Genomic DNA, 26,814 nt, shown 5'->3' with positions numbered 1-26,814 from the left:
TATCTGTATCCATATCCATTTAAAATAAATATAGATATGAATTTTTGCATCCGACTAACATATGCATCCGTATCAAATAAAATAAATATAGATATGGATATGCTAGTATTCGATCCGATTTTAGCCTTAGTCATAGGGTTGTCATCGAATGACCAATTATTATTTTCTTTCCACTCAAATAGAAGTTGAGTGTAAGTCCATGTTGTTACTATTAAATTATCCATTAAGCACCTGAATAATCATATGTGTAACAGAGGTTTAAGCACATAGACAAAACTGTTTATTAAAATGCTGTTTCTTTGGGGTAAATTTTCTTTAAATGTCCATCAAATTCATATGCTATTAGTTTTCTAGAATTCTGGAGTGCATGTGGAGTAATCTTACCTAATTGTAGGCCGGACTAACTATGTTAGGTTGAGCTGAAATCAGGAAGTCTAGGCAAATAAAAAAAAAAAGAGGAAGAAGAAAGAAAATTAGGTAGAAAGTCAGTCAACAACAATCAATATTTGATATACAATGAGAAAGGATTGTTAAGCAGAAAATACAGCCAAATATCTTTCAGATTATCGAAAACCAGGGGATTGATCATGACTCATAAAGTTATGCTGAATAGTTGGTGTTCCTCATAATGCTTGCCAGTTAGAGCACAGCTGGGCATTTACCTTATGCTGAATGGATGTCTAGGAACACCAAAATGTTTCCCAGAACCATGAGTATGGCAAAGATAGAAAACGTCACCCAATATAAAGAAAGAAAGAAGAAGAAGAACCAAAGAAGGAGACGAAGAAGGGCATCAAACATTCAGCGAGCTGACAAGGGCATCAACCAAGCTCAGGTCGAAAGAATAGCAGTGCAGAGATAACAAAATACAGGAGATTAAAAAGATACAGAGATCCCTTTTTTTTTGGAGGATGTCCATCAAACATATATTAAACCATCAAGCTTACATGAATGAGACAAAGCTTGTAGTCCGTGTGAACAATGCACTAACATAACACAAGACCACGTCATTTAGTGTAAGCATGAAAGGCAGTACTCTACCCTGGAGGTCTTTTTACATTCTTGTCAGTCCCACCTAAAAACATAACAATGTTCTTTGAGGACCCAAGCTTCAAAGAGCTGTCTTTTCTCCCAACATATATGGGATTTCAAAGAATAATGACCCTCGACAGGAACTCTATTTTTTTTTTCAGGGTACATAGCAAAATAACCGTTACAGTGACTCACGACCAATCCTGGTACTTGAATGAAAGCAACCACTATGGTTTTTCCTTTGGGCTCGTTTGGTTCACGAAAAAAGAAGCGAAAAAAAATATGGCCAACAAAAAAAATAATGAGATGCCTCTTATTTGATAGAAGTTTTACAAAGAAAGAAACTGAAAAGTTGTATTTCCATAAAAATATGATTCCCATGTTTCATGAAAGAAAAAATTTCATGAGAAATATGAAAAAATTACTTTTCCGTGAGCCGAAAATCACTCCATTTTTATTTTTTTCAAAAAAACCCTTCAGCATTAAAGAAACATTAAATATCTAATTTTTATTAAAGGTATAATAAAAATATCTAATTTCTAGGAGAAAAAATGCTTTCTGCGAACCAAACGACCCCTCTATGAGCTGCTACCAAGCTTTAGGAAACCTGCCCATTAGGTAAATATATGGGTCACCGATGGGATGCAAAAGTTCAAGATTTGGATGATTTGCACTATCACACAGCTAAAGAACACATCCACAAGAAATCAAAGTTGCAACACAATTTCTGGAAAAATTCATTCGTTTGTTTTTTTTAAAACTGTGAAACACCTCAAGTAGTTCTTTGTCATCCGTTACAGAAATTTCTGAGTGATCACTGCCACTGCTCCACCAGCAACTCACCATTTTTACATGACTAGAATACAAAGGCTGACAGCTTTCAAGCGGTCTTTAAGATCCACAACACAACCACCATTCAGCGTGCATCATAGAGAAACCAAAAAAAAAAAAGACCCAATCCCATAAATTGTCTATGTTTACTGAGATGGTTCATTGTGAGTTGATGCCCTCCAATGCCCATCCATCTGCAAGAATCCTCCCTGACCAAGGCTGTTTGGCGGGCAAGCGTAAAAGGTTACACAAGAGTTCAATAATTAACTCAACTTTCCGAGTTCCATCTTTTTCTTGATTGCCCTCTGACCATGATAGATGAATGAATCTAATATTCCAGAAACAGTAAATATACCTGGACATAGGCAACAGTGTAAACATTCGCTTAGATAATTGGCATAAATTGAGATAAGATCTTTTTTAACTTGGAATGTCCCTCCAACTATGAAACAATACCATGAAATCAACTTATAGTGCAAAAATAAATCATAAGAAACTTTTGTTTCAAAACTGAGGAGAAAAAAGACCATTGAAATTTGACAAAAACTGTATGTATTATATATGAATGAGCTCATTCTAACATTGGATGGCTTCGGATTTCAAAAGTATCCAAATGATCTCACCTACTATAAGTATAATAGAAAGTGCATGATATAGCTTCAGTGATGCATGCGAAAGAAGCATTCCCCTACCATGTAGGCTAAGTATCGTTCTGCATTTGACCATTAGCTTGGTTATTTCACATAATTCCAAGGGAGAAAACCTATTCAATGCCTTCTTGTAATTTCCCTATCTGATTTTTCAGCACACCATCCTAGAAGTTTTGTCAAGCAACTCATTGTGGCTAAATTTTTGATTGAGGATGAATAAGCTGTCCCATCTACTGAAAACTAGACAGATGGCTAAAGGTGACAAGCAACCCTGAGCAAAATAAAATGAGAAAAGGAGAATGCTCATGTAAAGTTGGCATATCCAAGGACAGCATTGGAAACCAAAGTTCTAAAAAGAGCCTTGGGAGTTACAAAATTTGGGCTGTAGAATCAATCTGGCAAATGCCAAAGAAGGTACTAACAATGAAAGCACCAATTAATGGTTGACCCTTGTCACAAAAGAATTATGAAAAATAATTTATTATAATAACACCCTATAGATGGGATGAACCCTGCAGCTTTGGTGTGACAATGTTAAAAATGACGATAATGCTTGCACATTATCTTATAACCTCGCTTTTAATTGTTAACCTTAGACCAATAATGCATCAAGGTCGGCTCTGTTTAAGCCAGTAAGACTAGAAATGGCGGGAGCAAAGAACTCATTAAGTCAACACAATCGGATCACATAAAGCTTCTTGTGTAAGATGACAATGACAATAATGAGAATGATATATCATAATACCTCCAACTATCGCACAAACATTGGTCAAGAAATGTAAGAATGATACATGTCCCTCTGTGAAGGTCACCTGCAAAGTGCATTCACATAAGATCCCAATTATAGTGCAAAACACTTGTTCAAGAACACCATTACAATTGAAAGCTTGTAATCAACCATTGTTTGCATATATTGGACTGAAATGCAATTAAACAGAATAAGTTTATAAGAAGAAGGGAACAGCACAACAATCTTTAAATGGGTAAACTGTGGAATGAACACATGATACATTCGTAAGTGAATAGAGCATGAATTGATAACCGATAATATTCTGACGTATTATAAGAATGAATTTTTCAATTTACACAATCAAGTAAACATCAATAGATACTAGTCATCATATCTGGTAAATAAAACAGTCATAAAAAATCCATTCAGCTTATTTAATAGCTCAAAGATGACCCAAGAATACATATAAAAAATGAAACTGTGAGCAGACTGTCAAATATGTCAAACTAAGTGGATAAAATAATTAATGCAAAAAAGCCCACTACACAAGGCAAATAGTTGATTCCAGAGCTAAAGCAGAACTTGTGAAAGCCTTACCCTGATTGGTGAAAGATCATAAAAGAAAAACACTCCAGGAAGAGATTGAATTCGACCAATATCATCACTCCTAAAATGCTCTGTTACAGAAAACTGCAGAATCGAACGCCAAGACATCTCAAGAGACTATCGCACAGATAATGCAGAAATGGCCATTGCATCAAACATTCATTTCTACCTGATTGGACTGGATGGTACGCCCACTTATGTCTGCATAGACAGTAGGAACAACCTGAAAAGAAATAAATTAATAAGGACTTCCCATGAGTGAGCAATACCCTTCAAACATAGTCTCAAGGTGACAACAGGAGACAGCTAGGTTCTTAGCCATGTAAGAACAAACTAAGGTAGCAAATAGGACATCTTCTTTTATCATCTATAAAATTTAAAAAGGAAGACAAACCAAGAAGACTAACCTTGATAAAATATTGATACATTCCATATGGTGCTTGTTGTGCCCATTGCACTCTAGATATTTCAAAAACCAAATGTATTATAACTTGAATAGGGGATTATAACAGTATATACAATTTCAATGGCAAATGAAGAAGTTGAGGGCATGGAAAGTTACCCATCAAGAGGATTTACAACGCCAGGAAAGTATTCTCCAAAAGCTAATCTATTAATCTTGTGGCTAATCTGGCATCAACAGAGACATGTTACATATTGAAACTGACAGACCCAAGATTTTAAACATTTTCCTGTTTATCTTTATAAACAATTTACAAATTAAAGTGTTAATTTTTTCCTTCAAAGGTTTACTTACATTAAAACTCTCTTTTTGGAATGGTAGCAAGTCATGCACGTGCATATTCGACTGCTGGAAACTTTTTCCTGGGGCAAAATGAAAATTTCCAGCCACCTTATTGACTTCCAAAAAACCGTAGATGTTGCATCCTTCACCTTCTTCATCTTTAATCCTCTGAAGAAAACCCTCCCTTTTGCACTGTAACATCACAACAAAAGTCAGCATCGCCAGGAGCTTAAATATTTTCTTTGGTTCAAAGGTGGTCATGACCCTAAGACACGGTTAACAACTGTATCAGCCACCTTTAGTTAGCCAATGTAAGCTGTCAACATCCAGGATGTTCGGAATAAGCAAATTAAAAATGTTTCATGTATTTATAGCCAACAGGATAATTAATTGGATAGCACAAATTGATGGCTGCTAGTGGCAAGATAGATATATCGTTATGTTCATTGCAAACACAACGAAAGCAGGGTACATGCAATATGGAAATAAGGATTTGCATAAGCATGGACAGAAGAGGGTGGCTGTATAATCTGGGCAGTACGGTGACGTGTGCCTCATCTGATATGAAAAGATTTCGATGGATGGCTGTGATGTATTGTAGCTTTTGGGACCCTTTAGATATTATCATTTCTTTCACTTTTTAAATGAAATAGTATTTTCTATGTAATAAAAAAAAAAAAGATCTCTTGAAGTTAGCCACCATGCTCTAGCTGAGTAGTGATGGTAGAACAAATTAATCATTTGGACCAAGGTCTGCCGAACCGGGCCGAACCGCCCGATTCAGGCAGTACCGGAAATCGGGTCGGTTCGCTAATAGGAAACGGTTCTAGCCCATAGGAGCCGGAAACACAATGGGACCGGCCGAAACCGGCCTGAACCTGCCAAAACCGGTCGGAACCGGTCAGTTCCAACCGGTTCGATGTTGACTCAGTGTAAACCGGTCGGTTCGCACCAAGTCAATTAGCACTATGGCATTATTGCCATAGTGCGGCCATTGTGGCAATAATGCTATTTAGGTTAAACTAAGATCATAGAAACATCAAAACAACATCAAAAAAGCATTAAAAAAAATCAAAATAGACTTAAATTCATAGAAAAAGTTTGAAAAGAGTAATTACTAATTAAATTTTTTGAGAGCTGCAAAACAAACAAATTAGGGTGTGCCGGTCCGTGAAACGGCACGCCCTACCGGTTCGGTTCGGCACCAAACCGGTACCGACTGTACAGGGCGCTGATCGGTACGAGTCCCTGTATCGGTTCAGCGGACTTTGATCTAGACATTCTCAAAAAATTTCATTGCAGATGTCACTCATATTTGGCGTTTAATTGATCCAAGGGGGCAGTTGGATGGCAAATCTATGTACCGCAAAGATGTTTCTATACAAATTTCTTCTTTTTAGAAAAATAAAGCCATCTAGCTTTTGACAAGGTTTTGTTGTGTGGGTGTGTCGGCTTCGGAACCAACTGTTCCATGGTTTGTCAAAGATGTAATGTTTGTTGGAATTGGGATTAGGAATTGAAAACTTTTTTTTGAGGAAAAAGTGACCAAAAAGAAAAATGATAAGTGATGAGGGTGCAGCATGGATGGGATCGGCAGCATATCTATCAATCAATTCGGTGTTGAAAAATCTGGGGCCTCATTTCTAGTATGCAGGCCTTCACTGGGTGTACCTATGAATTGTTGGTCACTTTGGTCAGGCCTGATCTTGCGTTTAGGCAAGATAGGTAAGTTGTAGGTCTGCTGATGCTTGCAATATTGCGCAAGAGACACACCAAAGCGTTTAGGGAAGAGTGCACGAACCAGTGGCAAATATAAATGAAGTAGACAAGTTTGGAAAATAAACCTCAAAAGGGCACTAAGAATTATGTTCTCTCCTTTTGGAAAAAGGGAGGGGGAACCCACCCTAAGAATTAAATAAATCATAATAAGTATTGCAGGTCAGAGAAAGAGTAAGTGCAATTGGACGATATGTATATTTTTCCCCCTTGAGAACATGCACAACATCAATTAAATAGTTGTAACTCCTTTAATGTCAGATCATAGAATGCATTGTCCACCAAATATAAACATGCCTAATATCGTGCATCGAAGAAAATCGGGGCTCCATTACGTTATAGTGGAAATATAAGGAAAGCAAACTGAGAGCTCTACTGACGAGCGTCCCTAACTTGACTTGCCCAAAAGTGGAGCGATGTCCTAACTCAAAAGCCGAAATGGGCTAATTTTTCAAACAATGGCAATAATACTAATGTAAATAATAGTTTTAACAAGCTAAGTAGATTGAGTTGATTAGAATGTTAATCCTTGACTGCTACGACATCTCAAGTAGGTAATCAGTCTATACCATTACATTTCCCCCTCTTTTATGGCCATCGGCATAATTTGGATAGCTATGTTATTCTAGTGACATCTGTTTGCTGTACAATTTATGGTGTACTGTGAGACCATATCGGATGTAGCTGGCCTTTAAATTGACATGCCAAATACTGTCACAACTCACAACGTCCAGAGTAAATAAAGTAAAATTGAAAATATCGCTAACTATGCAATGAGCGAAGTCAAAAGGTCCATGCTTAAGCAAGCAGTCAGGATAATTTCAAATAAGACACCACAACCAACAATTAGGATGACAACATAATGAATGTCAAGATAAAAGTAATGATGATCCAAGTCACATGTAAAAATATACATAAAACTTTGCTCATGGCAGCGAAAAATAATAAACAAGCTAGATTAACTTTAAGAAGCAAGAATTTTGTCAGAGTCACAATGCAAGAAATTAAAAAATGAATCATGAAACAATAAGATTTCATGTTGAGATACCTGATCAATCAAATCAGGGTTTGACAAACCCCAACCTTTTTTTCTATATGCTTCACGAACTTCTTCACAAGAGTTGCAACAATCTTCATCCGACTGCAGGAATCCCAAAACCCAGATGATTAATCAGACACTTTTGCAGATGTGTTTCTTATAACCATAATAAACAAGGGCACAGCTGTGTAATTAGAAAATCACAATGTGGAAGAGATGCTAACTGCCCAATTTAGTGAATAAGTAGTTAGAATAACATATTTGGATAAAGGAAATCAGTGGGTGAAGCAACAGCAAACCTCATAATTATTTGAAGTAAAATATATCCTACACAGAAATATTTGTTTAAAAGACATCATTCTTTCAGAACTTTACTCATAGCCGAGGAAGAAAATTGAATTCTGTTCTCAAACTGTTCCTAAGTGCTGCATCTTGAATAATTGAATCAAAATGCATCTATATCACTGAGGGTCAAGTGTTATAGACTTTTTAGGTAAATAATGAAATTAAGATAACATTTCCACATCAATTGCTAGTATCACAATTATTATTTAAAGATCAATATGCACGTGCCAATAGTTAGTTAATTACAGTATGATCAGCCTACTGCATACAAGGAATAAGATTATATTATAGTAGATAATAAGGATAAAATTACCAACTCCTAAATGGTTGTATGCTGTAGTCTCAGATACCTTGACAAGCTGCTTCAAGGTGTCTTGAACATAACCCTGTAATGATATGCATGATATGCACGTCTTTAATAAACATACACACACAGAGAGAGAGAGAGAGGCATGGTACCTCATTCAGGCCCCTCATCAAAAGAAAAAAAGAACTCTCTTTCTATTACATAATGTAATTGAAGGCTTCGCTTCGTGGGAATCCAGCTTCAGCTTATCCCAGCTTGAGGGTTTTCTTTAAAAATAAAGATAAAGGAAAGGTATTGCAAGAAACAGGAGGGCAAAAATCCTACCTCCAAGCCTTAATATGACACTTTAAACAGAGTAGCACAAAATTTGGACATCCAGAAATCATGATTGAACTTTTAATTTACTGAGAAGGATTGAGCTAGCTTTTCTATATTAAGGATGTGGACCTCAACATGCTTGCAGCGGCAACTGAATCTCCCACACTTAAATGGTGCTTGCAGTGGCAACTGAAGCTCCCACACTTATATGGACCAATAACTAGAACATTCATTGCATATGTCATTATATATTTGCATTAAGCTTTGAAGGATAAGTAATAAGGAATTAGTTTTAGAAGCATAGTCTGTCTGTCTCTTCACCTTCTATCTCAACTTGCATCACCTCTCCATCCATCACCCCACCTCTTCCTACACCCTTGCCACCAACCCTCATCCCCCACCCCACCCCCGTGTCTTTCCTTTCTGCTCCACTTGAAATGGTGTGTTTCGTAATGATTCTACTCAACATTCTCCCATATTGTGATAGGTACTTGGTATCTCCCAGCACATCAGACATTCAGCATGAATGGTGTACCAGCTAGTAGGAGCTCCTCATACTGTTCACTTCAAAGACTTTTCTGATTATTCTACTATCTTTCAGGACCACCATTTGATCTTCTCTTATGCCTCTTCACTGGAGTTGAGCCTTCACAAATGATGATCAGGCTAATGATTCTACAATTGTCGATCAATTATTGCCTTCTATATCTTTATGGAGCTATCTTTTGTTTCATTACCAACATCAAGTATCATTTGATGGATTATTATATATAGAACATAGTTTGGTTTTACTGTCAATAAATGATTAGCAAAGTTAGTATGAAACTCATATTTGTTGAAAATTATTCAAGCTACGAATAATCAAGTTTTCCACAAGGGTGGAAATGTGAAGCATGCCAAGATCACCTGACACTGTCTGATATCTTATTGTAGCAGTCCATCACTTTATTGCGTCTAACTTCTCACAAACTCATAAAGAATTATTTCATGCTTTTATCTAAGGCAAACCATTAGCCTGTGATTCTTCAGTTAGGAAAGGGTGTCCTTAGCTATGTTATTGTCATGCATGTAACTACACTATTTTATCAGGTACTGTATATTGCCCGTTAGCAGTCAAGGATCAAAATGTGAGTCGCACAGGCCACTGAGCAATGGGTGCAAATGGGTCGGATCGGGTCGGGTCCTCGGTGACCTCGATCCGACCCGGTTTTTTTGTTCGGGTCCTAATTTTGGACCCAGACCCGACCCAGTTGAAGATCGGGTCGGGTCCGAGTCGGGTCGGGGTCGGGGTCGGATCTGAATCGGGTCCATTTTTTGTGCTTTTGAGAAAGAATTTGGGCAAATCTAATTTGGTCATATCATAATTATGAGGTGCTGGGTGACCCATGACTTGAAAGACTTGCAATTGACCTCCAGTCAGAACAGATGACCCATGACTTACTAAGTCGGTCTACAAGCCAAATTTCAAATCACACTACTTTTTGTCTATATGACTGATTGGACGGAACTTGGTGTCTCCCAGCTCCCCTCTCACGAGGACAAAAAAAATCCCAGACCTTCTTCCAAAATCCAATTCCATTGCAGAAAACTGGCACATGACCCATATTCAGTTCAGTGTTCCCTCACTTCCTCCCTGCAAAAGTTAAAAAAAACAAAAACTAAAAAACAGAAGGAAAAAAAAGCCAGCTACCGAGACACCAGAGGTACCAACAGTGTAATAGATCGAGAGAGAATCCTGACAGACCAATAGTGCCATGACCCATACAAAAGAAAGAAAAGAAAAAACTCTCTTTTGCTTCCCCCCTCTCTCTCTTCGGGTCCATTCGGGTCGAATCGGGTCCCTTCGGTAAACCCAAACCCGACCCAAAAAATGATTCGGGTCCAATTTTAGGACCCGACCCGGACTCGCGAGTCCTAAAATTCGGATCGGGTCGGGTCTACGCAGGTCGGGTCTCGGGTCGACCCGACCCATTTGCAGCCTTACTGAGCATGTATCATGCTAGTACCTTACCGCCAAGCACAGTTGCATGCCTGTGCATGTCTGCCAATGTGTTTTATATGCCAATGCATACCTACATTGACACAACATAGCAAGACAAGTATCCACCCAGTACGAGGCCTACATAGCACCGGCATGGTTACCTCAACTCTGGAGCAATGCAGTCCTCCAATTGGCTACTTGACTTAAATCTATGCCTTGAATTAGAAGTACTCCATTGTGTAAAGCCATGCCTTCTTCCTTTTTTAACTAAAGCCTTCTCAATCCAATGGAACCTTAGAGGGTTTCTGCAATCTTCATGAGCTAAATACATGTAGCTTTAAGACAACTCTTTCTAAGGGTGTGCAAAAAACCGACCAAATCACAAACCCAACCCGAATCAATCTCTTTGGTTCGGTTTATATCATTTTAGTTTTGGTTTGACTTTGGTTTGAGAAAGTCTTGGACCGAAAAAATTCGATTCAGTTTCGATTTGAATTTTTTGAAAACCAATTCAAACCGATCCGATGCAACCCAACCCGGGCCCGTATGTATATTTACAAATATATATTCAAACCGACCTAACCTGGCCCATACATGTCTATATATATAAATTTCAAATTTTTATTTTTTTTATATATTTTTTTATATATAAGATAGAATTTTTATGTTTGGACTTAGCCCAGCCCATTATAGTCCAGTCCATTGAATATCAACCCTAAATAAAATAATTTTTTTAATATTTAGACTCAGCCCATCCCATTTAGCCCAGCCTATTGAATATCAATCCGATAAACCAAACCAAACCGAGCCGAATTTTTTGGGTTAGTTTCAAGCAGTTTTTGTAGATGGTCAGTCCGGTTTGATTCCGGTTTTAGTACACCAGTTTAAATCGGTTCGGCTTTGGGTTTAGCTCCAAACCGACCCAATCCAACCTATGCACACATCTAACTCTTTCTACAAGTCAATTCGGCTTCTAGTTTTTCATGTTAGGACCCTTCTCTGCACAAGGTTCCCAAAACCAATTGATTGAGGGTGGATGTCATGGTGAAAGTCAATTGTTCATTGTTCTGTTGGTTTACACATTTAAGAATAGTTCACCTTGCAGATTAGGCTTGTTTAGCAAGGGAAACCTTAGTATTTAAATTTTAGATGAGGGGACCATATCTTATTGTAAATTTATATATTGGCTAGTATCCTTGCAAACATCCAATGCTTGCATGTCAAGTTATGGCCTCTATCATTGTTGAGCCTCCATAATTTTCCAAAAAAAATAGCTTTTTAATCAAATAGGGCAGATTTTAATTCGAAATAAAGGAGGCATAAGGTCCAAAAAGCTTTTAAAAACAAGCATAAGAAAGAAATATTTATTCCAATCAAACCTTGCTTATCTCAAGGATAGCTATTTCAATGAAAAGCTGTCACACGCTATTCTTGGCATAAAGCTCTTATTTTAGGAATAACTTATCTAATAACTTGATGGTTTATTTTTGAGCATTAATGCTAATACAACATGATTGAAAACTCATCAGTCACATGACAGCTACTACAAAGACTTCCAACCAGTCTCCATGCATTCTTAACAATGTTGTTAGAACCTTTGGTGCTCTCTGTCTTAACAGGCATCAGCTCTCATTAAATTTTGGAATATCTCAACAAAGAACACTTAAAAATGTGTATTATAAAGGTAAGAACTATATGCATCAAACGAAGCTCTAGTGAAGCAAATCTATGTGATATGATATAGATGTACACAGCAAAGGCCAGAGACAGACATTATGAAGAAGGGGTTTTAAAAATCATGCTCTAGGCTTATAAGACCAAACATGGCTTGGATGGATTGAGTAAGAATGGACTTGAGGGTAGGCCATAAGCAGGTCTAGTTGGAGAAATCCGTGCAAATCCATAAATAAAATCAAAAAGGATATTATATGATCTAAACTTGGTAACAAATTGATGTATCTGAACCTGAATCCAGTTCTGAATAGTAATGGTTTTAGGTTTGATTGATGGTTCAGATCCATCAGCATGTCAAAAGATAAGCATATGATTGAACTTGACGTAAGCAAGAAGGAGGCTGTGCTTGTACCATACCATTTTGAAGAGTTTATTTCGACCTTACGACAAGCTCCTAAAGGTCAAAATTGCAGATGATACATAAATTACAGAATGTCACATGCTTCCCTGTTTACTCCAAAAGATTGGAAAAGAATGATATAAAAAATTTAATACTTCATGTTAGTGTGTTCAAATCTGGTTGGTTTAATCCAAGTGAGTAAAAATCTAGATCCTAGTTACAGGATCTGGTAGGTCCAATAAGTATGAAATTAGAATCTCAAGTTTGACCTTAGACAGCCAAATGAACATGAGGTCAATTATCATGACATTTAGTTATCAAGTAATATGTGCTATTTTGCTTTTGACTTTAAGGACTTGGCCATGGATAGGATCAATCTGAAATGTAACGATTACAAACACCCATATTAAATTATCATGTCAAAATATGAATATACAGTTACATAAAATCGTCTCCCTGAATAAAAGAGGAAATTTATGAATGATGAATGAACAAACAAAGTAGGATAAAGTTGGAAAACCATGGATAATAGAACATTTGCTACTCAGCATGAAAAGAGTTCACAATGTGGTTAATGATAATTGCAAGAAATGCAATGTCCAAATAACGCTTTACTACTGCTGCAAACTGAATATACCGTTTCTGCACCATAGCAAGATCCGCAATATGTCTCATTGTGTTCAAGCCTCCCACCATGTTTTTGTAAAGGCCTGTCAATCTGTTAAGAACAGCAAATGTCAATTCATATATTGCAGCAAGGAAGAGAAGATACAGACCAAAAAATGAAATATAGTTTATCATTAAGAAAACGAAAATCGTATATGTTAAAAATTAAATTAAAAAATCACATAATGAGAGGAAAAGTATAAAGTTGATGTGTTTTTCCAATGACATGTATCAAGAGAATTTTAAACAAATTCAAATGTTCAATTCTTAACCAGAGAGAAAGCTACCAAAATGACTTCACTCCACTATCAGAAGGTGGCTTTATGCATTTAAATTAAAAAAGTAAGTTTTATTCAAAAGAAGACTTTTTAAATCAAACCTAACTTCCCTTCAGATTTTGTTATGTCCCAGATCCTCTCCTATATGAGGACTCTTCAAGAATTTGTTTCTTATGCTACACTTAGTTTTCCAACATTATATCATTCATTCGTGAAGCTTTTAAGCTTTGCTGATAAGGCTTACCCCTGAGTCTCAAACTGCACTACTATCCTGGTATTCTCATATTTACTAGACTCCCATATTTGCTTGAACCTTACATTTCCCAATTATCAACTTCATACAGCAATTTTGGTCTCATTACTTTCTTAAATCTTTTCCTCGAGATAAGTGGAGTTTAATAAATAAAATATACTCCAAAAGCAAGCCACTACATTCACATCACTTCGATACTATTAGAAGTATTTCATTTAGTTCCCCATTCTTCTGAAATTTACAAAGTACAGCATAGCATAAAATATCTCTGCAATATCCTTCTTGGCCTACATTTTGATTTTGGGTTTACCTGCCCTATACAATATGTTTTGACTCAAACAAAATATAAATATTCACAAATTTCAATCAACGTATCTAATTTATCATGTGGAAACTTTTATACAGCCTCTTATCTTCTAGGTTCTTACTGAGAACCCTTTTAGCTGTTCCCCCTTCACAAATTTCTTCCATCAATGCCATTTACCACACCTATATAATTCTATTTCTTTTATTGGCATTTTCAATTTTGCTACAGTTGTGCACAGTTTCCATTAAGCTCCCATGAATACTTGGCAGTAGACAGCAGTCTCATGGGAAGGTTCATGAGGGAATTGCGAACTAACTAGCAGAGGTAATGGCAGGGCCTCTGGGGATTTCCTGTCATTGAAAGCCAACTTGAAGAAGAAAGTGGGCATAGAAGATGAGAGCATCCATGTCAAAATGCAAAACAGGGCTTTCAGTAGCATGCATTGAGCTATGCACTGTATGAGACAAAAGGAAGCCAACCTGGAGGGTTAGGGTGCTCAATACATCTTCTTTCCTTCTTCACTTTTCACTGTCTCCACCTCACTAACTTTTTTTTTCCTTTTGCTTCTTTTTCACCCCTCAGAGAGAGAGAGGAGGGAGGGGGACCCATCAAGACTTCATTACACAGAAAGGGAAAATTAAATGAAACATCCAAAGCAGGGGACTGCAGCCTCAGACCGTAGAAAATCCTAAAAAAATATGAAAAAAGGTCATGTGAACAGATTCAGACAAAACAAGATCTAGACGAGCAAAACAGAGAGATGAAAGATCAGTCCCTGCTAAACAAATTAATGATCACCCAACCAGAGGAGACTGCGGCAGCAGAGTTGACATTGTCAAGCGAATCTTATTGTCCCTTGCACGACGTCCTCCACTGCATGTCATTTTTTTGACTATTATTTTCTGTTTTCTATTGACACAACAGGGCATGATCTTTTAGACTTCTACTCAAGTCCCTCTTTTTTCGAAAAACATACACTAAAAACCTAGGAGTTTCAGTGAAGTCATGGAGAAAAACAAAGAGATAGTTTTAGTCCTATTGTTGTCGGTTTTATTTCCAACCCATAGTTTGCCTAGTTTAGTGCAATGGGGATCTGAGTCCTTTTTTCATTGCAAAATCATGGAGATGACACTCTTCTTAGGTTCTCAGGTGCCAAATTCCACAAACCTAGAGAATTCAGGTCAAGAAGCCAATGGAGCAGGAACCAGCATGTTTTAGGACTGCCATGTCAAGATCCACAGGTGGGTCCCTGATTTCTTACTTATTGGAGTCCAAGAGGGTTTCAGGTGCTTTAAGAGATTACTATCCTTTGTAAGGATCTATTCACAAAAGTAATATGATAGTAGATAAAAAGACTGAAGGGGTGATGAAGCAGCAGCTGTGGACTGGCTGTAGACTGAAAGGCAGGGGGTCACAAAAGATAAGCTGTGGACCCTAGAGAGAAGGAGAATATAGGAGGAATGAGAAAGAAAAGTGAATAGAGGGAAGGGTAATAAATGTTTTTGGTTTTAAATGCAAATATGGTATTATATATTTTGTTCAAAAATTATAATTACTAATGAATGGTGTGCTGACAGCTTTAAAAAGCCATCAAAAGATATGTAAAAAGATTCTCCATTGCCGTATCTTATCATTTAAAACAGAACAGGATACCAACAGCAAAATTTGTAGGGAATACTAACTGGCACATGAGAGAGGTTAACTAACTTGAATCATAGCAATGTCTACACGACTTAGATGTTTTCATTTACACCAAGAAGATCACTTGCAAAATATGGAGCCATCTCATGACAAAGTATGAGACAGCTTGAAATATATATTAAATTAGGATGAATTATTTACTCCTAGAACAGATATAATCCTAAAAATGCTAAGTTATGCACCTACAATTCCAAATTTTGTACTGAATCCACATCCTAATGATTTTAATTCAACATCATAGTCTAACAAACCATAAAGCATAAATAGATGCAAATATAAAAAAAAGGGCATCCCACTGCATGAGGCTCCTGCTATCGTGGATTCTGGGGGGAGTCAGATGTATCCAGCTTTACTCTCACATGCGAAGAGGCAATTTTCATATTTCGAACTCTGTGATACCCGGGTCACAGCGGAGCAACCTTACCATTGCACCAAGGTCCACCCTCTATAAATGGAAGCAAATATGTTCAACTAAAATTAGCTTTAAGTTTTGGTTTCTCCCTTTAAAGATCCTTGAAAACCAGTCCTTGTCATAGAACCGGTACATACTTCATTGAAAGAACCTAATCTATCTTTGGTTACTGATGCAACCTAGATGAAGATAGGGCTGCTTGTGAAAATTTGCAGGAAAATGGATTGGATCTGATTTAGATATGGTAATTTCTATTGTATAAAATTAGCAAATAAAGTAAATATGAAGAAATAAAGGCGTAGAAATGGAGAGAATAAAGTAGCGTATGAGATAAGAAGGTAGAAAAGGTAGAGGGAAAACGGAGGGTCACCCTCCCCTTGCTTTTCTTCTTTCTTTCACTGAAACTTCAAGTTACTGTGCATGAAAATGATTACATTAGCTTATACATCGCCTGCTTTGGTAGCCTTTAATCTCCCAATTTGCAGCCTTATAGGACTCAATTAACTTCATATCCATGCAAATAAAAAACCTATGGTCCCAAGCCTTTTAGCACTAAAAGCTCTAATATTATAACATGGAAGCCTTTGATAAACACATAAGAACATGAATGTCATCTGCATCTCCACTCCTAACACCTCTATTGCTACTCCTACTTTCGACAAACACAACCCACTTAGTTTAGTTCTTCTTCCAAAATAGAGAAACAATAGAGGTGCACTAACTGAGTGAAAGTGTCATTATTGAGTTACATAAATAGTCGGAAAAAAATCTAATGGAGGATCATGGCCATTTATAGCTTTCTCACATGCATTGCATTACCAAGATCTAGTAAGCAATATGAACCATGAAGCAGCCACCAGCCAAAAATCTGCTAAAGTTTCTAAATAAATTCAGACGAAGATTTAGCTAACAAAGAGGAGACTTGGGGCCTAAATAAGGGCCAGTTCTGCCTCTTTGAACCACCTTTACTGGGAGCAGCAAGAGTGAACCCTGGGTTTTATTTGGGCTGGACCTTTGTGGCTCTAACCACACAAGTCAGCTTTATGAATCATGTGACTAGGAGACAAAGAGGCCAGCATTGTGTTTTATTTAGGGATGATTTTATATTGTTCCAAGCTCAATTATGAGGCTGGCCTTATTGAGAACTTCGGACAAGCGCAGTCCTGATCCAACCCATTTGGATCTCCTAATAGTTCATGCATACAATATATATATATACATATATTTTCCGAGGATCAAATTTGTCTCCTACTTGAGAAAAGTTAAATATGAGAAGCATAACCATGATTCACTCCAAATGATTTAATCTTCTTCAATACCAACCATCTCATCATCATTACAATGTATTCATGTTTTTTGCAAGTTTAACGCTCTTTTTCAACAGGCTATCAAGAAGATGTGAACCCACCTCATCAAAAAAACAATGGTGATTATAGGAATATTGTTTCAGTTTTGCGCCTTATACTGTTTCAGTTTTGCATTTGCTTTTAGTTTGCGCCTAAGACATAAATGTTAACATTGTATTCCTTATACTATCTAGACTTGCCAAACTTACATAAATAATCGAGGTTTACTTCCAGATTGCATAAATCTAGCCAATGTTAGGATCAACCCATTTTTTGAAGCATCTCACAAATCTAGCCCATGTTTAAAAGTCAACATTATGTTGAACAATAATAAAAAGTAGTTAAATGTTGGTGACTTTGTCACAATTGAGAAGGGTCATGTGAATGTGGATTGCAGAGTTTCGAGGCTTCAGTATATATGGTCCATAATCCATATGCAGTCTCCCTTAGAGAGTCAATGAAAGTACTCATTATATATGTTTTGCAATTATTGACAAAAAAAAAACGAAAAATGCATGTCCAAATTATCCGGCAAGTTGGGCTATGGCACCAAAATATTTGTGACTCCTAGAGACATCATCACGCATGTTCATGCAATTTGTTATCTAAATTGCTTCTCCTCGAGTTGTAAAATGAATATAGACAGACTTGCAAAATGTATGTAAACAATTATAAAAGATGTATCATTATGACCCAATAACATCAATACCTACTTCTAGATTATTGTAGGAGATAATCTATCTTGTCCATTATCATATGCGGACTCATACTACCTTTGATTTGCTAAGTCCATTCAGAACTAAGAAATCGTAATAAACAGATCATGGTTAAGTACACATGCTGTAGGATTTCCACTTTGGCCATGCATTCATGCTGCATTCAACTGCTTGCAAGAAATGATGTCTTATTGCAAGACGCATGAGCATATATTTGAACAATGCAAGAATACTTAGAATTAAGACACTGAAAAATAAAGAGTTCATCCTACGCCATGTTTATTCAATAAATAATGGTCTTAGACAAACTAAATCTTAATATGTCTTTGACTATGACAACCAAAGTTCGCCGTTTCGGTACCGGACCCCGTATCGGTGCCACACTAGCACAGTGTCGGTACGGTACGGTCTAGAATTTTTTTTTGCATACCAAATGTCGGTACGCTATCCGTACCGGATACCGGTACGATACGGTATGCTCTATACCATCCGGTTCAAGCCAGTACGGCGTACCTTGATGACAACCATTTGCAAGTCTTGCCAAGTATTGGTTTTAAACAGTCATAATGAATATCATATATGTCTGTGTATATACTTGACTAATTGAAAACATACATGTATATGTGCATTAATGCAAAAGCATTTGGATCAAAAAGGATAGTTTTCAGTAACATTAATTGAAAAATGCAACTTCAAACAGCTTCAATAACAAATTGCTGACCTTGGGTGCACCAATCCCATCTTGTCTAGCTTCAATAACATTGCCATGGGAATCTATCCGTGTCTTAACAATATCATGCCCCTACAAAATCCAAAGCAAGAAAAGAAATCTATTAAAAGATCAGTCGAGAAGAGTCCCGAAACAATATAGCTTATTGCCAGAAGGTATGCTCAGTTTGACAGACTCCTCCAACAAAGAGAATGAGTCTAACAGTAATACATACTACATCAAGGTGCTCTTCTCCACTGATATCCATGGCATCAAGGCTGAGCATAGAACATGGAAGGGCAGGGAAGGTGACATCAAACTGCACTTTCAATGATGAAACATGAATTAAATGTGAGAGAAGCCTTCAAATTTCAAAACAAATGATTTATGTGGACTTCAAAAGAAATAGAAGTTAAAATTATGCCCTGCTTTTTCTAACAAATGGATATATAGCAGTCAAGTTCCTTATCAAATGACATGCTTTATACCACAAGATTTGTAAACTAGTCATAAACTCTCGGCGGTTAAGTTACTACAAAGCCAATGAATAAAAATATCTTAGAAAAGGGGAGGAAAAATAAGTTATTGTTTCCAAATGTTGAGTTAAACTCATAAAAAGGAACAAGCTTTGTATATGAAGCTCTGACAAAAAAGTCTTCCATGATACAAAGTGGTATTACATTGATACGAAGTCTTGCTCCTCTTGAAGTATCCACCACAAGCTTTGTTTCTGTAACGGCATGAAGATACAATCCTGCAACCAGAAGTAAAATAAGCATAATAAATAAAATACAAGTTAAAGTAGGAAAGCAAAATATTAGATAAGGGGAGAAAGAGCATGGCTGGAAGATCTATTAAGGGACAGGTTTTAGTGAGAACCAGATAGCTTGAGACTTTTTTGGGGTAAATCAGAAGTATTACAGGCTGCAATTACAAAGACTTCCAATATGATTAGATACAAAAGACTTAATGACTCAGCAGGAGCAACAGCAGGAGAGGTCCAAAGGCGATAGCCTGACTGATTGGCAAGCCAGATAACTATTTAAAAAAATACAGTTAAGTACATAATACAAAATGAATCACGTGGAAATTCCTAAATGAGAGGGGAGAAAACCGAGGGAGCGCTCTGCTCGTGTCAATTAACTATTTGACAAACTAATTGTGTAGAAACAATGCCTTAATTAGCATTACCGTAGCATGATATGCTGTTGAAGTAAGACCTATCAGAGACATAAACTGAAAATCATGTCTAACATTAGAGATTATGTAACTTGCACTCATTAAATTTTGTAAAATTAGAGCTTCTTTTTCAAAATAAACTATTTAACAAAAAATGTTGATATCTCTTTATTCCTCTTCCTTGCACTTTTCAATACTTGGTAATCTGTTCAAAAGAAATGAGACAACTATGCTGAAAAAACAAACTCGTCAACATTAATCGTAGATTGACTAAGTTTGAAAAACTTTACAGAAAAAATGATCTAAGAATTTCAAAAAAAAAAAAATTGACACTCCACTCCTGTCAGTCTCATCATCAATACATTATAAATCACAATATACACAATGCCTCAAAACTATTTAGAGTCAATTGGCAGGCCCTTGGTTTAGGGAAATCACAGTAAAAACCTCATGAGCCTTTTCAAAAGTAGTCAAAACAATTGTTACCACTCCCTAGTTGCCAGCTACATGCAAGTAAAACATTTTGTAACCCTTCAAATTCATTACACCAATGTTATAATTCTCATTGAGAACAAGCCTTCCACACCTCTAACACACTGGTGCATTTAAGGTGCATCACTTAGAGTTGGCCTGAGAGCTAAATCCAGAAGAATGTGCTGTGGGATAGGTGATCTAGAAACCAACAAAAAAAAGGCGGCCATGGTGAAGGCCACCTATGGGATAGGCTTCGACTTGTAAAAGAGCCTGGAACACAAGTCAGGCTCCAAATCGGACATTTGAACTAAATGCAGCCCAAGCCAAACAAATTGGCAGAGCTAGCCCCCAACTTGAAGCTCAAAATAAATATGTATATACATATATACACACACTATACACATAATATACACCAAGGATTATTGTACCGGAACCGAGGCCCGGACCGGTTGTCCGGGGTATGGGTCGGTATGCCCCTGTGCTGAGCCCGTACCGACACAGTAGAGGCGGCAGAAGAGAGGGAGAATGGGAGAGAGGAAAAGAGAGAGAGGAAAACAGTACAGGGTGGGCCCTCGTGCCACCCTCCCTCTCTCTCCCTCCCCTGCTCTCTCTTTTTCTCTCTTTCCTTCTCCTTCCTCTCGATCCCAGTTTCTCATTTTGGTTGCCAGAACTGTCCTGATCCGCCGCCAGTACAGCTCGATATACCCCGAATCAGGTGGTTCGTAACGGTTCCACCGACCATGATATATACAACATTTTTTACTTATGCAATTATTATAAATATTTCTTTCTCTCTTAAAGTCCCTGATTGTAGCCCACCCCGTAGAGCCACAGCCCTCATCTCCAGCTCCCCCACCCTTGTTCAATTGCCAGCCACCTCCTCTTCATGACCAGCTACCTCAAAACCCAACCTCAACCACCCTAGTTACCTCCATCTATCTTTTCTCCATCCCTACCCTTACTCTCGCCTCTCTATCTTCTTTATCCCCAGAACAACTCGTGCATCCCAATGCTCAAACATCCACCTCCATTTCCATCCCCAATTCCAACCATTTAGTCAGACTAAACCCTATCCTCACCCATCCCTATCTGCCTCCATTCCCCTTTGCCTTTACCCAACCCCTCTAACCACCAACATCATCAGCCCTTCCTTCACACCTTTCCCACACTCGATCTCCTCTCCTCCATTTGACCACTAGCCCCAAGCCAGGCTTAGGCTTAGGCCTTGTCGTTTTGGGCTTGGACCTGACCTTAGCCTCTTAGTTCAAGCCTAAACTAGGCCAAGGTTGCCCTCAAGTCTACAACTATTTTATGTTGGAGCTAAGGTTGAGACGACCCGATGTAAGACTAGCTAGTTGTCAGCTCTAAGATAGGAAGTAATCACATAGAAAATATTCGTAACAGGGTAGCCAAAATATGGGCCGCTGAGGAATTTGAATTAAGAGCATTTTAGTATGTTTTGGTCCTGGTCAAAACCTAAGCCTCCACCTCTAGTACCCAGAAATTTTAGGTGTACCAATCTTGATCCTAATATTTTTTCCTCAAACCTAACATATGCATTCTGCAACTAGCAAACTGAGATATGATCAAAGGTATGAAAGCAGCAACATATTTTATGATCAATCTCCCAAGTCTCCAATAAGCCACCCTAGACAAATAGGTAGATACACGCTCAATATCCTCAATGAAAGGCAAATAAACACTAGCTCTATCAACTACTCCATGCCAATAGGATTGACATCAGCTTATTCATAAGAGTTATAAAAGTGCCCAATTTGTTTGCAGATTGAGCATTTCAACTCATTCCTGCACTAAGATTTATAATTCCCAATGAGTTAAAGCAACGACGAACCAGAAACCCAATAGATTTACTCCAAGCAGGGGATGGTGTATTAGATGTAGGTGTTTTCTGAGTTATGAGTTAAAACCCTGTCCTCTAGCATTGAAAAAATCTGATATGCGTTCAGATTCAAAGAGTTCTTCTCAACTCCCTCTCTAGAGATAGTAACACCATCATTAGTGGAGTGATTCGGATATCCTCTGTTCACTTCTCAAGGATGACCATACTTGAGAACTTCCCCATAGGACAGAGCAAAGCCACCAATACCAGGCTCGGCAGAGGAGTAATTCAAAGGAGGGTTAGGTCTAGGAAAAAAATAACTGGAAAAAGTTTCGACCCATTATCAGAGGTTTACGTCGCCACCATTCCCTGGGGAATGGTTCCATCTTATCAGTCCTAAAGTTTATTTTAAATCTTGTAGGATGCTTGGTCTCCCACTTACCAAAAGGTCTCCAATACCTCCATCGACACATCAATGATGTCTTCCCATTAACCGATATGTAGTAACTCCACCAACCATTCTTGTCTTGAATACGAAGTGCCAACCATCATCATCCACCTGCACCTTGGAATCAAGGCAGCACCACCAGAAAGAAGGAAAACCCTTTTCTACTTTGCTCTCTCTAGAGTTTCAGAAATCTCCCTCTAAACTCCCCCCATTCCTCTCGCTCTCCTCCTCCCTCAAACCCTCTATTCCCAACCCCAAGCTTCTCACCGCTCTGCTCAAAGGTAGCCAATCTACGGTATAATATCAAAGTAAGGAAAACCAAATATAGCTAGATAAGAAGAATGAGACCATTTCTTCCTTAATAAGTAGCATCTGATGCTTATACAATTCATTAGCTTATAAAGAATCAAATACCATTTAACATGTTATATGTAGAAAGACTCCAATAAGTCCAAAAGTTCTACATGTCATAGATTATTATTTACTTAGACTATTCATTTAAATTGAACCATATCCAATGACTATTTAATACTAAATACTCTATACTTTTAAAAGAAAAGAAAAGAAAAGAAAAAACTCCAAACGACCACTATTTCCTAATTATCATGGTCTGAAGTTTTGATAAACAAAACTAAACACTTTGACTTCAAATGGGACCAATTTGAAACTCTGGTCAATTTCAGTTTCTAGACAAAATTTACCTATAGGGACAAATTATACTATGTACATCCAACAAAACTCTTTCATCATTCAGCAACTTACGGTAACTACCTCCGCAAGTCTACATTAATTTTACAAATTCTTGAAGATTTGAATGCATCATGAATTGGGTTCAAACGAATTTCAAAAAAAAAAAGGCCATAGGCACAACAAATCTAAAGCTTAAACAATTTAAATTTGCATCAAATTAAACTCTAACATGATGTGATATATGTTTTTTTTGACTATTTTATTCATAAGAATATGTTTATGATTATTTAAGTGCGATGCTAGTGGAAGAATCCACTCAAAGGTCCCAAACAATATAAGAAACCATTAGTTGATGTCCAAGATATTTTTGACTGTTTTATTTTTCATATTTATTTATATTAATTCTTTTATACTTTTCTGGCTGAAACTACAATAGCCAGAGAACCAAAACTCATTTGGCTGGCCAAAACCAAAATGAGTTTTTAAACCACACTAATTATCTTCATGATCCATTTAAGAATCAGCTACAAGAAAAAAAGGAATTTTGAACATAGTTGTACTCTATAGGCCTTAATATACCCCATCAGTATATTTATAATATAAAAAAAAACCTTCCCTTGCAGGAAAAAAAACTGTAGGCTTAAGAATTAGCTGATTAGTTCCAAACAATCACAACCCACTTGGCTGACTTCTCAGGACAATTAGCTGGAGCAAAACTCATTTTTTCCAACCATTTGAAAAGGGCATAGTTTCCAAATCAAAGGTATACACTGTGATGAGAATGTGCCAGCTTATCGAGCAGATAAAGTTCTTGGGCGTTGGACTAAGTGACCTGGCATTGATTCCTACCTTATCCAGAGTTTGGGGCCGTTAGGGGCATTTGAGGGAGAACAACCCCCATTTTTGTAGCTCACTGGCTAAGAGGGCTATCGTCATCCTGTAGCTCACTAGAGAAGAAGAAGAAGAGAAGAGGAAGAAGAAGAAGAACTGTGATGGCCTCAATGATAAACATATCATACTCCATAAACAAATCATATTTCTATCAACTGTAGTTAATTCAATGGTTAGGACAATATTCAACTCAAATGTCTGGATTTATGAATTTGATAGCATGAGGGACCGAAAATAAAGTGTTCGATCTAACGTTTTTTATTTTTTTCCCTTCATACCATTTCTTCCAACAATATATGTATGAGAAATAGCTTCTATGGCTGACCATTATGACACAGAACCAATAGGTTCTTGCTGCATCTTTGTCGCCCTCTTGGGCCTCTATCATAGCTCCGTAACAAGGCTCATATTTATAATACAAACAAAAACAAAAATACGTATATTCCGATTTTAATAAGTTTCTAGTAGTTCTTGAACCAGCAAGCGGCAACTGCCAGAGAGATCTGACCTCATACGCATACAGATGACAAGTACCCGCTATAAGGTTGTTACGATGACATCACGATTTTATGTTCCAAAAATCAAAGGTTACAACAAGAAGTTATCGGAAAGTAACCGCACACCAATACAGGAACAGCCAAAGACACCCCATAAATTTTCTTTCCACAACAAAAACCAAAACCCTAATACTAAAAATAGGCGGAAAACCAAGCATGAAAGCCAAATCCCAACAGCGCTTATCTAACAAATCCATTATATCAAGCAAATATCATACAGCATCGACGAATAAAAGGAAAACATAATAATTATCGAGTCTTTCCACTTACTGAGTTCGGAGATGAAGAGGAGGAACATGACGATGGAGGACATAATGGTGATGATGCCGCCGGAGAGCGTCCGGCTGTAGAAATCCTCATCGATCTTAGGGTAGGCATCCAGGTTCCGCAGCTTCCCGAAGAAACCCTCCATTGGAAGAAGCCCGTGAAGAGAAGACGAAGCTAGGATAGAGATAGATCCAAATAGAGAAAGAAAAACCCTCTATTTCCCCTTCTTCCTCTCCTCTTCTCAAAACTACCCTTTTTTTTCCCCCTTGGAGGGTTTTCGGGCTCCCTGGGCTTTCCTGTTCTTTTGTGGTTTATATATATATATATATATATATATATATATATATATATATATATATATATATATATATATATATATATATATATATATATATATATATATATATATATATATTCCTTGCGTTGTTTGGGTTTGACTTGCACGATGTCACGGTGGTAATGAATTGAGATTTGCACACCTTATTTCTTTGTCTGGTTTTGGTCGTTTGGGTGGATCACGGACCAATCCAATTTGACGTTGACACTATGTCTTAAAATCTAGAGGGGTAAATGGTTACATATCCAATCCCCGTGTCGCCTGATTTGGACTTGACCATGAACAAATTTGATCCCCAAGGGTCGAGACCAAAAGACTAGTCCCAAGTTAAGCGTCAAAACTCCAAGTTGAATATGCAAGTAAGCCCCATTTGGAAGAGCATTTGAAGGGTCAAAAAGTACTTTCTGAGCTCAAAAGCATTTTTGGATGAAAAATGATATTTAGTAAAAATTTTAGAAAGCTGTTTTAGCTTTATTAGAAAACTAAAAATAATTTTTTGAAAGAAGCTCCATTTTGAATCTTTCCAAAAAAGCTATTTTGAGCTTTATCGGAAAGCTGTTCTTTTGACCAAAATATTCATAATAAAATATAACAATTACATACTTTGTCCCTTTATAAACCTAAAAAGCTATTGGAGTTCTAACAAAGAACCCTGGCCGTGAATCAAACTCACTTCTGTGCAAGAAAAGATATTCTTGTTTTCTATTATTGTATTATACTATAAATATAATACTATATTATATTAAATCATAATACATTAATATGTTATATTAAATAATTTAATATTATATTATATTATGAAAAATTAATGTACGCTAATAATTACAATATTTTATACCTTTATTATTATATTATACTATAAATATAACATTATATTACATTGATATGTTATGTTAATAATTTAATATTATATTAAATTATTATGCTATAGTATACAATGTTATATTACTATATTAGAACAATATTATATTACATTACAGTAATATTATACTCTATTTATGTATTAATATATGTTATATTTTATTATGCTTTGTTGTATAATACTATGCAATGTCCTTTATGGTAATTTTATCATACAAAAGTACTTTTTCAGTTTGTTTACCACATACATGTTAAAATGCCACAGCATTTTAGAAATGTAGTTACCAAATATCAAACAGCTTTTTATAAAAACTCTACTTCAGAAAGCTCTACTTCCAACAGCTCTACTTCAAAAGTTGTACTGCCCACAGCTTTCCCAAACCGGCCTAAGGCCCTGTTTAGGGGAGCTTTTGGAGGGCCAAAAAGCACTTTCTGGCCCTCCAAAAGT

The 26,814-nt window shown here is 36.9% G+C and overlaps 1 protein-coding gene across 1 annotated transcript; it reads right to left on the bottom strand.

Annotated features, from left to right (window-relative positions):
- Positions 1-1,756: 1,756 nt before the first annotated feature.
- LOC103720310 (uncharacterized) lies at positions 1,757-25,491 on the bottom strand. The gene is made up of 13 exons (XM_008809954.5): positions 25,172-25,491; positions 19,503-19,576; positions 19,058-19,141; positions 18,835-18,915; positions 13,072-13,152; positions 7,419-7,511; positions 4,607-4,786; positions 4,412-4,479; positions 4,257-4,308; positions 4,019-4,072; positions 3,841-3,933; positions 3,259-3,325; positions 1,757-2,218 (listed from the first exon to the last, which is right to left on the bottom strand). The coding sequence occupies exons 1-13, from the start codon at positions 25,311-25,313 to the stop codon at positions 2,127-2,129; spliced, it is 1,161 nt and encodes a 386-aa protein (XP_008808176.1). The 5' UTR covers positions 25,314-25,491; the 3' UTR covers positions 1,757-2,126.
- Between the last annotated feature and the right edge of the window lie 1,323 nt (positions 25,492-26,814).

This window comes from Phoenix dactylifera, chromosome 7 (genome assembly GCF_051530095.1).
Source record: "Phoenix dactylifera cultivar Ajwa chromosome 7, Ajwa_hap1_PhDact_Kaust_v1.1, whole genome shotgun sequence".
Lineage (NCBI taxonomy): Eukaryota > Viridiplantae > Streptophyta > Magnoliopsida > Arecales > Arecaceae > Phoenix > Phoenix dactylifera.
This window is presented reverse-complemented; position numbering and strand designations above follow the sequence as displayed.

Excerpts from the sequence above, each read along its gene's own strand:
- LOC103720310 (XM_008809954.5), bottom strand. The coding sequence starts at position 25,313 with ATGGAGGGTTTCTTCGGGAAGCTGCGGAACCTGGATGCCTACCCTAAG. Across the intron at positions 18,916-19,057 it reads GAGAAGAGCACCTTGATGTA|GGGCATGATATTGTTAAGAC; the intron begins GTATGTATTACT and ends TGGATTTTGTAG. Across the intron at positions 4,787-7,418 it reads ACCCTGATTTGATTGATCAG|TGCAAAAGGGAGGGTTTTCT; the intron begins GTATCTCAACAT and ends GTGATGTTACAG.